Source organism: Hibiscus syriacus, unplaced genomic scaffold, assembly GCF_006381635.1.
Source record: "Hibiscus syriacus cultivar Baekdansim isolate YM2019G1 unplaced genomic scaffold, ASM638163v2 tig00111238_pilon, whole genome shotgun sequence".
NCBI classification, from domain to species: Eukaryota; Viridiplantae; Streptophyta; class Magnoliopsida; order Malvales; family Malvaceae; genus Hibiscus; species Hibiscus syriacus.
In genome coordinates, this window is record NW_024063030.1 from 1859018 (window position 1) to 1877080 (window position 18063).

Here is an 18063-nt window from a genome sequence, read left to right on the forward strand (position 1 = left end):
GTACTGAATCATTTAGAGATACGAAACAAACACGTTGCGTTAAATGAATACTTGGAAACATATTATCCTATTTTCACCGTGCATTCTTTCAAATGAAAAAATAATCTCAAAAAACATTAAACAAATAAAAAAAATACAAATAAACACCACTATAAGCAATAAATGATAAATATCATTAACATCAATATAAAAATAACTATAATGATAATAATACGTTAATAATTGACTTTATATAACAACTTAAGAGTGATTTATCTCATATGATTAACCTAATTTTATTCATTCATCAAATAATCACCATTAACAATAAAAATTAATTTGTTAGAAGAGTTTAATTGATTTTTGACTAAATTCAATAATATAATTAATTTTTATCTGAGTTTAAGTACATGATTGGTTCTAATTAAAAGCTGATATTGTTAAAATTTTAAAATATTAAAATGATGATGATTTTATTTATTTATTTATTAAATTTCCAAATTTTATATTTATTTTTTAGTAATTATAATATTTTTAAAATTTCCTTAATTTATCTTAAAGATTAAATAAGTTCTTGAACTTTATAAATTAATTAATTAAACCATTGAACTAAGTTAAAAATAATTGAATTCGCTTATTATGTCATCATTTACACATAAGCATAATAGATCATCATGTCAACATATTAGACTGTCACATTAGCGTTATAATAATCCATACCAATTAAAGAATAAAATTAATATAATTAAATGAATTCTATTGTAAAGTTAATTAATGCAACCAAAAGTAAGAATAAGAATAAAAAGTATAAAATAAATAATTATTAATTTGAAATTATCAGAGTAAATCAAATATTAATGATAGAATAATTCAACTGATTTGATTTCACTTTAAAATCATTTAATAGACAAATGCTTGCCACAAACAGAGATTAAGGATTGGCAAAAGCCCAAAATGATTCCGCAATTGCTAGTTAAGTGGGCCTTCTACTCTAATTTCCTCGGCCCTTGAGGCCTTCAGCTGTTGAAGACTTCATTTGTTCTTTCATCTGATGGAGGCGTCGTTTCAGTCTTACTATTCAAATTTTACTTTCTTTTTTAACCAAGCTTTCAGATCTTACTGCACCTTAAATCTTGTCTATCGACTCGCCATCGTCTGGCATCCAAGACATTTCTTAGAGCCCAACTATTCTTAGAGCAATCAATTTAATTCTACGATTCTACACATAATTCAGTGAGACCCCAACACATTTCTAAAATTGTTCGTGTTGTCAACAACTATACAATATATGGTTCAGCCAACACTAGAGAAGAGTAGAATTAAACTCTCATAGCGGGTACGGGACTCGTACCAAACATGTGCACGTTCATCTCCGTAAAAAGCGAACAATTTTTAATGAGCACTAGAAAACAGGTATTTGATAATAAGATGATTTTGATGTGTCTAAAAACACGTCACTAGTGGTCCAAAAAATGAATCCAAAAGAAAAATCTGTAGCAGCCATTCCGCAGCAGCACAGACTATTGACAAATTGAGTCATTCACTTCAAAGCTCAAAATATCACTTGGCTCTAATTTATCTTGTCTCCTACCCTATGCTCTGCAACATCAATCCGACAACAGGATAAATGGACGTAAAATTTGCTGACAATTTGATGCAACATTCGTTTCATACAAATATATAGGGGTGTTCATTCGGTTAAAACGGTGGCCGATCGAATCGAACTACCCTTAACCGAATTAATCGAATTTTTTTTTCTTTAACCGTTAACCGAACCGAATTTTTTTTCAAACATATTAACCGAACCGAATTAATTTCGGTTAATTCGGTTAATTTTCGAATTAACCGAAATTTTTTTAAAATTTCTAATTTATATAAAAATTAAATATTTTTAATTCAAAAAAAGTGTATAATTAATTTAAATAATATATAATTATAAAATAAAAATTCCAGATAAATTTTTTAATTAATTAATATTGATTTAGATTTAAAAGTTATTGGATCTTAAATTATTAATTGAGTTTTAAATTGTTTGGGCTTAGCCCAAATGTTATATATAATATATTTAATATTTTTTAATTAAAAAAACAGTTTACAATTAATTTAAATAATATATAATTATAAAATAAAAAATTTATATAATTTTTTTAATTAATTAATATTGATTTAGGTTTAAAAGTTATTGGATCTTAAATTATTAATTGGGTTTTAAATGGTTTGGGCTGAGCCCATATGTTATATATAATATATTTAATATTTAAAATTTAATTTCGGTTAATTCGGTTAATTAACCGAATTCGAACCGAATTAACCGTTAACCGAATTCTAAAATTTTTTTTAACCCTTAACCGACCGAACTAATTCGGTAACCGAACCGAATTAACCAAACTAATTCGGTTCGATCGGTTAACCGAATTAGTTCGGTTATTTGAATACCCCTACAAATATAGACGTAAAATTTTATATTGAGAGATCAAATTATAAAATTTTAGAAGAGAATTAACTTATAAAATCTTAGAAGTGATGAAAATAGATTATTAATACAAAATTTTGAAAATTTTGAGCGGTTTGCTGGGTCATGGAAATGTTTTGTAGCTTTAAATAATTACCTAATAAATTTAATGTTTTAATTGTCACCTTAATATCGTTAATCAAATAATAGAATTGTAATTAAATGATTTTAATGACTATAAATTAATATGAATAAAAATAGTGATATTGATTTGGTTTATTGACGGAATAAAATGTTTTTTGTAATTTAAATGTAAATGGCACCATGGCTCGAGGGCTTCACGCGAAATTAACCCAAGAAAAGAGAACACAATATGTTGAGACGTCAAAGCATGGGGGTTCCATACGGTACGGCAGCCCATTGAGAGGGCAACACGTCAACTTCATAGAAAGCGATGATGGTTATGTGATTGTTATGATCTGACGATTAATAATTCATCAAAAGTACACGTGGAGCCCTGCGGTTAATGCAAAACTCTCTCTAATATGAGTATCTTGCTGGGCCATGTAGGGCTGAAGAAAATGAAACAGGTTGATGTCAAATTCAAAGAGGCCTTTTGTTTTGGTTAGGTACAAGTCAAAATGTCTTATCTATCCTTGGGGCCCTAATCGCTGCGTTCTGGAAAATATACGATGCCCAACTGTTTGATGATTTTGTCTTGCACTTGAAACTTGTATTTTCAATTATTCAATATTACTCTATTATTTTTATTTATTAAAATATTATAATACTCAAGCAACACTATTGAAATACGGGAGTTCATTGTTCTTATATATTTTGTCTCCTAATCCTTGTTATAAGTTTACTTAGAAATACATAACAACATAGCTAAAAAATTCACTTATAAATCTCATATATAATAAAGTATATTTTTATTCAAAATTTACAACCATTCACTGGCATATTATATGAAAATTAGGTCCCAAGGTAACAATTAATTAGGCGAATGCATATATTTCAAAATTTATGATATATTACGCATAACATTTTATCTATATTAACCAAATAAAACAAATATAAAACTCCATATATGAAATTAATTGTTCCTTATGTATCAAATAAAAAACTCCTTGATAACATATATAGCAGACAACCCAACCATAGTTTAAATTAGAAAAGCAGTATTACAGATACTAAGACATGTTAGTTACATTCGACAAGTGTTTTAAAATTATCAAAGACTAGTATCAATGTAATTTAAATTGCATTATTTTAAAATTATTTTTACGAAACATGTCAAATAGATAAATCATATTTCAGACATATTAATAAATTTTATTCGTAATAACACATACAAGATTGGGTATGGGTTATTATTTCTACGCATATTTGTTTTAAATTATTATTAAATGAACGACTGTCAATTGTTTTCATTTCGTCATGATTATGTATTTGTATTATGCGACTATGTTCTTTAACTAAATTGAATGCTTTGATTATTCTTTAACATTGGACAACGGAAGTTACGTCGTACGCATATTATGACAAAGTTGGATCAGTTTATTGTTTTTTAAAATTAATAACAATAGACAATTTTATCAAATAGATATATAATATAATTTTAAAAATATGAGAAAATTTATCGATATGAAATATCTAATTTGAGAATTAGAATTAAAAATAGATTAATTAGATAACTAAATAAACACTAGTTCAAGAGATTAAATCAAATTTAATTTTAAATGAATATACTATAAAAACAGAGAAAAGGTGTTATAAGAGTATAAAAAAAAACGATAAGAGTTATGGCTGTTGTTATTATTGTAATAAACTAGAAAAAAAGTTTTAAAAAATAAAATATAGTTCAATTAATCAAAGTAATGCAAGCCGAGTCTTATCTACTATAATGATAAGAATACTGTAGATTCAAGATTTGAGATTTAAATAATTTAAATATTATAATTTATAAAAAGTGCCATATTTTAATTTATAACAAAAATCAAGGTAAGAGGGTAGAAGTTTTATTACCTTGTGAATGAGACTTGTGCGTGTATGAATCAGACAAAAATTTGTGTTTGCTTTTCCGACAGGGTAAAGAACATTATTTTTATCATGTTGAAACTGACTTAATCGTCGATAATAACGTCAATTCTGCATGACCATTAGTTAATATTTAATGATTATTTGATTTTGATTAAATTTTAATTAATTTATATGATATTTTTAATCTAATTTATGATGTGATTATTTAAGAGGTGTTACGAGAGCAAAATATTATTTTTCATAAATTGGATTTGAAAGATGATAAGCAAAAATTAAGTTAACTCAGTGGTTAAATAAATGATTGTTATTTTTAGAGGTTCTGGATTTAATTATCAAAAACAGTAAGAATGTTTAGTTTTCATTGTCAAATGATTATAAATCTTTAGAACATATAATATATTGTAATCACTCTAAATAAAAAAATAAAAGATGATATATATTATAAATAAATATTAAAAGTTTGACGATTTCATGAATTTCGTGTCTAGCTTTTTTGGTTTATTAAATTGAAATATTTAAAAGTTTAGAGATTAATTTAAAATGAATGTCATAATTTATGGACGTATGATGTAATTAACTCAAACAACAATTACCATAGAACGAAGACACATGACAGCAAAAGCGGATGCCGACAGTCGGGTTTCTCAAAAGTATCGGTTATTGTGCTACGTAAAAGTGGATGACATAGATTGTGACTAGAAGACGGTTTCCCCGCCGGTGGCACTGTCAACGGTACACCCTTTTCTATGCTGCACTAGCCTTTGTCTACCAAATAAATTGGATTACCTAACCTAATTAGTGACAAAATATTATTTAAAAGACATATAATGCATTCTTTTTATTTAGTGTGAAGTTGGCAGTCACAGCTCAATCATAATAACCAAAAACTTGCTGTCCGTCGGTAAAGTTGGGACAAAAGAAAAGATGCCAAATTTCAAGGCAAAAAAGGGAAGCCTGTGAGTGCGATAGTTGATTGTTGTGCCTATTGTTTGATTTTAAGTGGACCAGCTCACCAAAGCTCCAAGGTTCATTGTTCCGCTGAAAGGACACACACGACAGATAACATAAAAAACAAAATTTCCAGAGCTTGGAATTGTCTAATATAAACCGAAGTGATCAAAGAACTTGTTCCGTTGGAAGAATAACAAATTTACAAAGATGTACTTAAAATCTATCGTTTTTATAAAATATTGTTAAAGATCTCTGGAAAACAACTTCACAGCAACACTGTTGAAATGTTATCTGATCTTAGACGATGACTCCCGTTTCAAACCTTTTTCAACACCCTTTGTCATTATCCCCGACATCAATGTCGTCATCTCAGCACATTAAGTTGTACTATCTCCACATTTAAAGATTAAAGTTGGACGTAGAAATCATGCAGTCAATAATGATAAATAACTTATATTAAAAAACACATTAATTTATGTTTATAAAGGTCGCATACATATTTTCACTTGAAAATTGAGACTTAAAAAACTCTGAATATGTGAGTATACAGAATTTGAGTCATACCGTAAACTTTTCATGGACATGCATGCGATTGTGTGGTCGTCAACTCTTTGATGACAATAACTTGGAAAGTGGAAATAGTACATTATGTGAAGTTGGAAGACAACGTATTGTTGCCTGCCAAGATAGTGAAATTAGATGATTATTTCAACGTGCCGTACTGCTATGTACTTGGAATATGACTTTTCCGATAGCGAGTTATTGAAGACAAGATGAAGAAACTAAGGACCGTGCCTTTGAAAATGCATCAAAGAAGCTTGGGGGATTTTGATTTGTACATTTAGACGGTCCATAATTTGTTATACGTAAAATATCTAAAGAAATAATTAACATTTGCCAACTGATCCCAATGTCATTCCAATTTTTTGACTTTGATGCATGCATCAATTAATGGCTATAATTTTGACAAGTTGCATGTGGTAAATTATATCTTCAATAATAGTAGTATGTTGAAATGATAAAAGGAGCCGACCGGCAAGATTCATCATAAAACTTTTATTTTCTCCCAGTAAAATAAATACTTAAATATATAAAATCAAAGTGAACCCCGAAAAGAAACAATGGGAAGCACCAACCCCTACCCCCTCTACAAAATCGAATTCATTGGGGGGACCATATCCACAGCTCTTTATACAGTCGGGACTTGTATACATATCTGGCTATGCTTTTAGGACATTCAAATGGGTTAGATGTTATACTATAAATACTGTTTAGTCCAACTCAAAATGTTTACATTACATTTATTTAATGAATATAGAAATATATTTTAAGAGTTTTTCTTTTATTCTATATATAAAAAGAAAGAAAGAGTTCTGAACAAGGAATGTTCCTCGCAAAATCGCAGGGGCGAGAGATTTGGTAGTCGAAGACTATGCAAATTGGGTCATCGGAGCATTGAACAAGAAAGGAACATACGACCTGTAAAAGGAAGTAATATTCAAAGATTACGAAGAAATCAGAAATGAATGATGGATAACTGAAATCAGACACAACTGAAAAGAAGGAAATCGATGTACTGACCGAATGGCAAAACTGGCACTCAAAAGAGACGAATGGTTGCACTTTCTGGAAAATCCTCCATAGGAACTTATCCCTCTTCTGCAAGCATACGTCCACGGGTAGACTACAAAGTGTAGTCGTTCTGATGTACCAAAAAAAAATATTCTTTTATGCTTATATATTTATAAATATGTATCTAGATTTTTATAAATTATATGAAAAGAAGAATAAATTTTATGCGAATTAATATGTATGATTAGTGTGATTTATATCATTTATCTTATAATTTATTTTTGATATAATTTTTTATGCATGCTTTTTCTGAGTAATAGTTTTTTCTATGTAAATATATGTACTTGTATTTTACAATTTTATTTATTTATTTATTTATTATCTTATCGATTTTACAATCAAATAAACGAGCCATGACATTGCAGTTAACGTGGACGATGTAATGATGAACCCAAAGAAATGAAATATGGATAACGTATAATGGATTGATGGGTGCAAGTGCAATGCATTCCAAAGAGATAAAATTAAAATAGAGTGGTGGGTGTGCTGGAATTAGGACATGTTCTTTATTGTTTTTCAAATTAATTTTCAGAGTTAGTTACCAAAAAAAAATCAGAGTTTAAAAAGATTTCGAGACTGAAAATAATAAATAATCTATAATTTTTCAGATAAATTTTTTAAAATTAAAATTTATTAGTTTTAAATAAAAATTTCCATTTATCATCATTAATATTATCAATTCTTTTATATATTAAAAATAATAATTAAAATTACATTTTATCTATTTAAAAAATTTTAAATCAATGAATCTAGAAACAGTAAAAAAAATCCTTAGACGAATGAGAGTCTTTTGTAATAAGCCCAACTCTTGCTTCTGTATAGAATATTAAGTAATTTTATTGCATATGTCAGCAACTTTTTTTATAGATTATTAAATAATCTTAAATAAAATAAAACTATGTTAAGATTGAATCAATAGGGCTAAAAGCCGATGAAAAAGCCCATATTTCTTGCTTTATCCACACTTTCTTTTGTGCAAATAAATGCTCTTATTTATAAAAGTAAGCGTGTCGTTAGTCATGATTCTCCTCCACACTTTCTCAAGAAGCAATTCTTTGAAAAAGTTCACTTTTTCGTTATATTTGGTCGTTTAGTGTTTAGAAGTAATCTAATCAGTTATTAACGCTTCTTTGGTGTAGTCGTATCTTAAGGTCGTGGGATCGAGTCCTACGAAGGATATTTCATAATTCGGAGGTCTTCTACGGAAACTGTTCTCAACCTGATGTTAGGGACAACCTACTATCTTACCTCCCATTATTCCATTACATATGGAACAAGAGATAATCAGTTTTGGTGTAGTCATACCCTTTTTCATAATTTAATTATACACTATTATTTGTCTCTTTCTACCCCCCCCCCCCCAATATTATCATACTCTCAAGTTGCCATTGAAGATACCCCATTCTTTCCGATTCTAGATTATGGTCATGATCCTAAGAAAACAAAAATAATTTTTTTTTCTAATTTATATTAAAAAATCAATTGCATAATTACTTGACTGATTTTATCCAATTATTATTTCTGTACAATCACCAAATAATATGGCTAGCATCGACGTGAATGAAAAATCTTCAACGGCTAAAATTAAATATAGAAGAAGAAAAAGGTGGGTTGAAGTTGATCTGGCTGTTGTTTAGTGAAGAAATGGAGCCCACTTATATTTGTTTCCATAATACTGATCCAAGAGAATGATTAGGCGATGGATTTGACTGATTACAATTGACTTTTTTGTAATTATAGCAGATTATTCACTACATTTTTCCCTATAGTTTTTTTTTAAAAATAATCAAAGTCCCTTCTAAATGTAGAAATATATTGACATGATATGATCTATAATGGGTATTTAATTCCATGATTTAAAATTCTGTCTATTTTCTAACCAAAAATGTATGGACTAAACATAAAGCAATTTTCACACGTGGCACTGACTCATTCCTGTAAATGTAAGAGAGATTGAAAGCGGGGTTCAAGATTTTGTTGTCCATCGAGCACGTGGAGATATTTATAGTAAAGAGATAGGGAACTTTTGTTAGATTCATGTATGTAGGGTTGATCGAATGGGTGGATAAAGACAATTATATGTTTGAAAGTTTTAAATTTATATATATATTAGATTATTTTAATATTTTTAATTAATAATTTATTTTTTATTTTTAAAAATTTTAAAATTTATTTTTCTTAAAGTTTTAAAAATATACTTCTAACATAAAATATTATATTCGTACTTTTATATAAATATATATATTGAGAGAGAGAGAGCAAAGAGATGGGAAATTTGTTGTTGGATCGTAGAAGATGAAGGAAGATTGACTAGTAAAAGGTTTTAATTTCAGATTTCTATTGGGTGTCTTGAAAAGTTAAATTGTCTGGTACGAAAATGGACAGAAATTTCCCATCTTATTCATCAAAATGAAAGGATTTTATTTAAAAGCATAAATATTTCGTGCACGAAATTTGGTAGCATACTCCATTTCAGATTATTTTTCTTTGGTTTTTTTGGTGGGTAAGAACCAGGGGGGTTCGCGATACTGCTGTGCATATTCTAAACAGAACGATATAAAGTAGGTTTCGTCTTTAAAGCCGTACCTTGATTTTAACAATTGCTTTTTTTTATAGGGTTTTGAAGAACTCAATCTTAATAATAAAAAAATTAAAATTGAAATGAGAATATCTTAATATTTTTATTGTGTATGATTTTCAAAAAATAATAGTTAAGTGATCAAAATATAATAAAAAATGGCATACTAAATGTGTAATTTACCCAAAAATAATTGTAATAAATTGCAAGCATAAGTTCCTTATATAAGAAAATCTCATATCCCAAAAGATAATGTGTGATTTACTAAAAAATAATATATAATTGTGATTTACTCAAAAAAAAATTATTATTATTTGAAATCTACGTTAAGATCTAAACATTTTATATTAAATGATTGAGAAGTATATTTAAATAAATATTATTTTATACTTAATATTAATTAAAAAATCACATATCAATATTAAGGAAAAGGAAAAGTATTCGGGGGCATGTCTGGCTTAAACCCACTCCTTTCCGCACTATTTTCTAAATAATCAATACAATAAATTTAAGGGTAAACATATTTAAACTATTATTTATGTTTAATTTTAATATTTAAATGTTTATTTTTAAAAATTTATTCTTAACGTTAAATTTAAATTTCATTTGAATTTTAAAATAAAACAAAAATAATAATTTAAGTATTAAATGTATAAATTATTTTTAAATTTAAAAGGTTTGTTATTATGCAATCTTAATTATAATAATTGAATTTGTTGTTTCTCAAGTTGATTTTTTATTTCTTTTTACATTTGATAAGCGGTTTCAATAAAATTTTATATTTTTTTTATTACTAGTTTATTATGAATATTAAAAGAATTACTGGTCATTGTTCTAATCAACAATTTATTTACAAAGATTTATTATTACTTCATTAAACGCAAAATATGTTTAGCTCTAAAATTATTTTTTATTGATAAATTCTTATTTTAATTAATATTATTATTTTTATAAACTTTTAAAAGTTATGATGTGCCAAAAATTATATGAGAAACTCTTTTTGTCCCATTAAGTTTAGTTCTTTTTTCTGTCAATTTGTTCTATTTTGACTCATTATTATTTAAAAAGTATTATAAATAAGAATATATATTTTAAAAATCATAATCAAATATTTTTTAGATATATATTTTATAAAATAATTTAATTTAATTTTTTTAAATAGTTATGATTAGAATTTAAAAATTTTAAATTTTAAAAAAACAATAAAGAATATATTTACTGGGCGGAGTAAATAATAAATAAAAATGTGATGAAGAAACAAAAAAAATCATATTCAAAAGACCTATCTGACATCTGGCAAAAGCAATCCTTCATGACAATTGACAAGGGGGAATTCGTTGGCAGGCCCCTGTTTTTACTATATGTTTGATTTGAAAACACTTTCTTTCCCTTTTTTTATGATTAATTGTTTTATGTTATTTCTGTATTCCCAGTTTCAAACTGTAGTTGATCAAAACAGCAGCATGGATTTTCCAGTGTTGATTTCAAGCTTCTGTACACTATGATTCATTGAAAGAGATAACCTAAACAGAGAGAAAGAAGATGACACAGTTTTATCCCTTTCAAAGAAAAAGTAAACACACTTAACATTCAGAAACGCGAAAAGCACATTAATAATCCCATAGCAAACCCTCTTCCAAGCCATTTACTAACTGGTTACAAACGTACTCGCAATCTTCCATGCTTTCAAGCCAAGGTGAAGCATAAACCCATCTGTCCATTGAGTCCATGAATACGAACTCATTCCCCAACTCAACCGAGTCGTAACTTGCCCCTAGACTCGGAAGCTGCACTATCTCGCTCAACTCGTCCGACCCTGAAGATAAGTCCGGATGAGAAACCAAAGAGGATAGGGCTGGCGACGATGACAATGAGGAATTCGAAGATGATGCGATGGATGGTGATGGAGAGTCCAAGTTTCCCATTTGGGCAGCTTTGGCTGCCGCAGCTTGCACGTCACGGGGTGCTAAAGACACTGGTCGAGGTAATGAGTTAGAGAGTTCAGGGAAGTTGAGAATCGCCGTGTCGCCTTTGATGCTCAAAGCGGCTACGTCGTGTGCGCGAGCGGCCATTTCCGGGGTACGGAAAGTACCGAGCCAAATGCGGGATTTTTTGCGCGGCTCACGGATTTCGGACACCCATTTGCCCCAGGTTCTCATTCGGACGCCACGGTAAACTGGTTGCTCGCTTGATTCCCCCCTCATTCGCTTCATCTTTTTACTACAATCCGTGGTGGTTTCGGGTTGACCATTTAGAGTTGTGGTTGAGCTTGGGCCCGAGTTAGGAGGTGAATGAGTTGACCCAGGAGATGAATCCCAACGAAACGAGTTGGAACAACACTCTGTTTCTGTATTTTGCAGCTCAGTCATTTTTATTATTCCCCTCTTAGTGGCGACTAAAACTATAACTATTCTCGCCCTTTAAACGTACAGAGGAAAGGACAGTATAACTATAAGCAGGCAGGCAAGCCAAAACAGAGTAAATTGAAGTGACAGTGACGAATATAAGAAAGAGAGGGAGAGCAAAAAATTAGAGTGAAGAAGGAAGGTGGTGGGGGTCGGGCCGTACGCCATGAGATGAGAGAGTAATTTTGAGCTAATGTTTTCTGAGATAAAAAACCATAGCTTTTTTTTTTTCTTTGTTGCTGTACATTTCCCAATGAGTCACAGCGCTTATAAACACTGAGAGAGAAAGGAAATAGCCTATAATGACCCACAAAAGAAATGGGTCACCCTGCTACACCCTATGGTTCAATGGGGTCCTTTTCTCTACTACCACGCAACCTCCATTAATTTCTTCTTCTTCTTCTTCTTCTTCTTCAGCACCGAATTCCATTATTTGTTTCCTTACCGTTTTCACCCTCTCTCCATTTCTCCATTGCAACTTTCCCCAAGGTCACATCCGCAGAGATTTTCTTTATTAATGATCAGCAGGGTTATAATATTGTACCGCAGACATTGATTTTACGTACGTTTAGCCCTTTTTTTGTTTAGGGTTTTGCTTTTTTCTCCATGGTATTTATCTTCTTATGTTGTCTGAATAATTTTAAAATAAAATATATGTTGAGACAGCAATCATCAATGTGAAAGCATTGCAATCTTACGTAAGCAAGTAGATTGGTTAAAATGAACTGAAGGAGGTAAGAAATGGCTGGGGGCCAAATTGCATCAAGGAAATAACAGCATTTACCTACGCAGTTATATTAAATTTTGGGCCAACATCAGTATAGAAGACAAAAAGATATCTCGTCCGTAACTCAGGTATTTTGCAGCCATTGGCGTCCCCGTGAGTTGGTGCTTTGGACCCTCCGATCAGAAAACCATTTCTTTAATCGGCTCCTTCGAGTGTCAATAATTATGTTCATAATCAGTAAATTCAATTTACATTCCAAACTTGAATATTTTTGTATTCAAGGGTGAGAAAAGAAAAGCTTACATCTGAAGCATGTAGCGATTGTTTGGCACATGCATTTACATATTTGCCCATGCATGCAGAGTTGATTAGAAGTTAATAGGTCGTTGGATTCGTTAATTCCATGCACCGATTCGTTGAGTAAATTTTGTGCAGAAACAAACAAACATATATCTGTTAAATTCACATGGTTGGCTGCAAGCTGGTGTTTATGAATTCATGTTAGCCCATACATGGAGGGTATGAGCTTAAAACCTAAACGTTGATCATAAATACGGCAAGCGTGAGACCTTCAACATCTTTCTTCATTTATGATCATCAATTGCAGTCAGTGTTTCTTTTTTTCAATTCATGGGTTGAGTTTTCTGTCTTTTGCGAGCTGCCGCTGTGGGCTGTCATTAAGAAACTCATGTGCTTCTTTAAAGTGTTGATCTTGGCTTTCCAGATTCTAGTAAACACCCTTTCTTTTTACTTTTTTTCACAAATTTCATCGTTAATGAGCCCATGTTTCCGAGGCTCCATGTTTGTTTTCTTTGGATGTTCAAAAGATATTAAAGGCCCAAGACTTTGCTCAATTTTGGGTCTAAACTATTACCCAGTCAACCCACGCCACGAGGACTTCATTGTAAAGTTCAGGCCATTACAACTTTCTGAATTTTATGCTTCAATTCTATTTTAATTCCCTACCTAATTTCAAAATTATTAAAATTATATTTTATTTTTAGTTTAATTATTTTTAAGATTATATCAATTTCGTGAAAAAAATTGTGACCGTATTTTTTTAGTATCCATCAATTTTGAAATTAGTAAAAAAATAATCTTTGATCCTTAATTTTTATAGTTTAATAAATTACTTTTCAAAATTCTATTAATTTTAAAGTTAAATCTTATTATACTTTTAGAGATGGTCTTCGGAAACTTCAAAGCTTTGTTAGATTAAACTTATTAAAATTGGCAGCTTTTCACCGGTCAAGATCTTTAGATAGATCTCTCGTCTCACTAGAGCCTCCGACTAGCCTAAATCCCTTGAATATAAGCCTCTAGTAAACTACAATACGTAGGCAAGACTTTTGACATACACCTGACACATGAGAACGAAATCTAAAGGTTAACTAACAAATGCACCTAACCTGTTAACAAATAGCCGTGATAACTATGCACACTAAAAACAATTACAAATACTCTCAACAAAAACTGATAAGGGGGATAGAACTCTCAGAACTTTCTTATCATTTTTTTCATCCTCTATGATCGACTCTGCAATATAAAAGCATCGGCTAACGATCGTTTTCTCACATGTTATAATTACCTAGTTAGATTAGAAAGATTTAATCATTAACGATGAACATATTAAATTTATTCTAACCCTCTAATTTTATTCTGGTTCTGCCCTGATTATAATTATATCACATGTAAATTCGAGAATAAATAAACTAATAATACCTTTAGTAGGCTGTTTCCGCTATTATCTGCAGAAGGGCTTTGTAGCTACGTGTACAAAGGTGAAGCGCCTTAATGCACGCCTCCTATCTAAACCATGAACAAATTCCATACTATTAATAGGTAAATATACTATCCAGAACTGGAACTATAGGGTTGGAAGCAAGTAGAACGATCAATCAAAGTAGAATATCACATGTTTGAGAAGAACACGTTTTGCAGCAGAGCTGCCTTTGTCCCTAAAGAAGGCGGAAGATGATGGTTGGATTATCACGTTTGTTCACCACCAGGATACTAATATTTCTCCAGCACGTCAAACAGATGTAAAGAGGGGGTTCATCTGATCTGCATTTTGCTTGATTTCCATGGATTAATATGCAGGTTTATATAATTGACACCAAGAACTGGAACATTCCAATGACCTCCCTCAGCTATGTGACTGAGGAATCAGACATGCAATTTCAACATGATTACTTTACAGAAATGAAAATCTAGCATTTTCCATCAATCCAAACAAGTCTGTCTCAGAAATATGCCATATTTTTACGATAAGCCAACATATATCTAATCCCATTCGTCCACATCTGTTTGTCACTTCTACTCCTGCACTCGAATTCTATTACCCTCTCTGCAGTTTTAATCCCAAAATAAGCTCTCTCTTCAGCATTGTCTTCTTTCTCCCTTCTCGGCCATGCCGGGATGCCATCATGAACTCCCAAGATCTCACCTGGAAAGCACGGTGTAAACTCTGTTAACACGGCAGGCTTAAGTCGATAAGAGAATCGATTAATCTCGAGTATGAGGCCCATGAGGCTTAGCTTACACTTCTTTTTTTTCGTGTACGTGCCTCCCATGTGCTTGCTTTTCAGTTTAACAACCACCTGTTTTCAGTAAAAGATTATGATTCTATATAGTCAGATCACAAGTACTTGGATTTCATACCTGACAGTTGGAGTTTATATAGAAAGGAACTTGCTTCCAATGTAAAGCTCCTGTAATCAACATAAAATTAATGCTAACATTTTCTTACTGAATGATAAAGATTGAAGATTTGATACATCGAAATCGGGAAAATGTACCTTTCCTTGTGCGCTTGAGTAGTTCTCCCCCGGTTGCAACAAAGTTCACTGCTGTTGTCTGGCCATTGCCGTCTTCACCCAAAGCTAAAGTTTCAGTCTTTTGCAGCCTTGCCCTTAAGGCTGCAGCTCCTCGCAAGGCTGCATTAATTCGTAATTAGAATTAAGTCGACTGTCCTACAAAATCAATTTGTATTCTAGACTCTTAATGTTGTTTTCGATTCGGATGAAAGAATTTAGAAACAATTTGAACAGCCTGTGGCTGCTCCGGCTGTTAGGGTCATTATATCACAACTTGTTATTGCGTTCATTGTAGAGTTGACCACTGTTAGCATTTGGTCATGATCAGCTCCCATGTCCTCTGCAATCTCAATGCTGTGAGAAGCAACGAGAGCGGCTGCCGATGCGATGGCAGTCGATACTTTAGACGACATGGTTTCCATTTCCGCTAACATCGCTTTAGAGGCCGCAACGGCGGCTGCAACTCCAGCCACTGACATGGCTGCATGAAGTCGTGCATTATGTGTTGTAATCTCTTGCTTCTTCCTCCCTTTCTGGTCCTTCAACCGTTTCCCCATAGTTCTCCCTCTTTCAATGCTCCTGTAGATCTTCAAATTGGCAATAAAAGACTATAAGAGAAAGTATGTATATATATATATGATGACAGTGTTGGGAAAATTGAAGAGCACGATGGGATTGAACAACAAGATACAATTCTTTGAAAAAAGAATGGATAAATAATCTTAAACCTTGATTCTTACGGATTGCCTTGAAGCATTGGTGCTTGAATAATTTGTTTCGATATTTCTGGTGCTTGAATAATTTGTTTCGATATTTCCAGCAGAAGAAGACGATGATGACATGGCATCGGAAGCTGCTATATGCGTCTGGGAAAGTGCTTTGGAGATTTCCATGGCTGACAGGCTCCATGATCTGGCAAGATACTCCATTGATTCTGTAGGAGTTTCAGGAAGAGAGCAAGACAACTGTAACCACCTTGGAGGATCATTCTCATCTATATTTTCCAGCTTCATTGACGAGCTTCTTACACAGCATGAACTCACTAACACCAAAAACAAATCATTCTATAAAAAGACGAAAACTTTGTAGTAATAAATAATAGTAAAATCCTTACTTTTAAACTTGTCCACTTCTTCAGTACTTAAGCTGAGACTTGGATTCCAACAAACACAGCTAGAAGAAGCCAAGGAAGATAAAGAAACAGTTTGGCATTTATAATTGGAAGTGAATAGAAAATGCATGGTTTTCCTTTATTGGGAATCTGTAAATATGCTATTCTACTCGGATTCCTGTATTTCAGCTTTACATATTATAAAGAGACCAAAGCATTTTTTTTATTGAGCGGCGTAGGCATAAATCATTATTACCCGAGTTCTCTTTTGTCACCATTATCAGTGGCCAAAGCTAGTGCCGAGGACCCTCTCTTCCACGCCCATTTTTGTATTTCGAACAGATGCAAGATTTTATACAAGGATCAAATTTATAAAATTTTAAAAGAATAAAATTATAAAATTTTAAGAGAAAAAATTAGTAAAAGATATAAAATAAATTTAAATTATATGAAAATTTGATATAAACGATCCCTATCCTTCATGTTATAACCCAACACTGCCTGGGAACATATTTCTAGAAGCAAATACAAAGCATGGCCCGAATATTTGATTTGTCATCCAAAATAGAAAAGTAGATGAAGCACTACAGCTACTCCGGGCTGAATGGGGTCACCCTTACCTAAAGGACACTAATCTTTTGCACAAGTACTGATAATTATCTGTAAAAGTTTTATTTTTTAATTTGTACTAAAACGTTGTATTGTATCCCACTAATATTTTCTTTTGTATCAACATTTTGAGCCAGAAAGTTGATATATTTTTCCTGGAAGTGAATAAGGGTCTGACAAGAAGTTGCTTTTGTGCACGGCTGGAAACAAACCATGTGAAGTTGTGCTATTCCAGGAGCATTGAATTAGAATACTGGTCTGACAGTTATCTTTCCCCATATTGCTAATTAATATGGGAATAGAGTATTTGAAAATGGTCCACTCTCAAACCTCCATTTTATATAAAACCAACGCAGGCGATGAAAGATCAACTCTGGGTTTGGAACCATTTAACTCCTCAGAAATAAAGCAAGGTAATGGAAAATGAAAGTCCGTTTGTTGAGACAGTGAAGAAAACAAAAGGTCAATTTGAAGAAGGTGCCACCGAAAACAACGGATAATAAAATAACCATAAAGCGTCAACAGCAGGATTCGAACCTGCGCAGGCAATGCCCAACAGATTTCGAGTCTGTCTCCTTAACCTCTCGGACATATCGACACCAGATTGTCAGAGGTGATAATTCTAAATTAATTTATCTAAATTTTATTTTGCTCTCAGCAAAATCCCACAAGTATAGGAGTTATGGTGGCTAATTGACTATGTGCAATTCATAATTCAAAGTGGTCAACTGTCAAACTCGCATTCTTAATAGCCAAAATT

General features: G+C 31.4%; 2 protein-coding genes and 1 non-coding gene across 3 annotated transcripts; all 3 read right to left on the bottom strand.

Moving 5' to 3' along the window:
• Positions 1-11224: 11224 nt before the first annotated feature.
• On the bottom strand, positions 11225-12151 carry LOC120156914 (dehydration-responsive element-binding protein 3-like). Its single transcript, XM_039168184.1, has one exon. The coding sequence runs from the start codon at positions 12002-12004 to the stop codon at positions 11246-11248; it is 759 nt and encodes a 252-aa protein (XP_039024115.1). The 5' UTR covers positions 12005-12151; the 3' UTR covers positions 11225-11245.
• A 2746-nt stretch (positions 12152-14897) lies between these two features.
• LOC120157104 (VAN3-binding protein-like) lies at positions 14898-16836 on the bottom strand. Its single transcript, XM_039168351.1, has 7 exons — positions 16698-16836; positions 16312-16625; positions 15819-16170; positions 15566-15703; positions 15429-15478; positions 15310-15367; positions 14898-15213 (listed from the first exon to the last, which is right to left on the bottom strand). Exons 1-7 carry the CDS (start codon positions 16822-16824, stop codon positions 15011-15013), a joined length of 1242 nt encoding a protein of 413 aa, XP_039024282.1. The 5' UTR covers positions 16825-16836; the 3' UTR covers positions 14898-15010.
• A 983-nt stretch (positions 16837-17819) lies between these two features.
• On the bottom strand, positions 17820-17901 carry TRNAS-CGA. Its single transcript has one exon. It is a non-coding gene; the product is annotated as a tRNA-Ser (tRNA).
• Between the last annotated feature and the right edge of the window lie 162 nt (positions 17902-18063).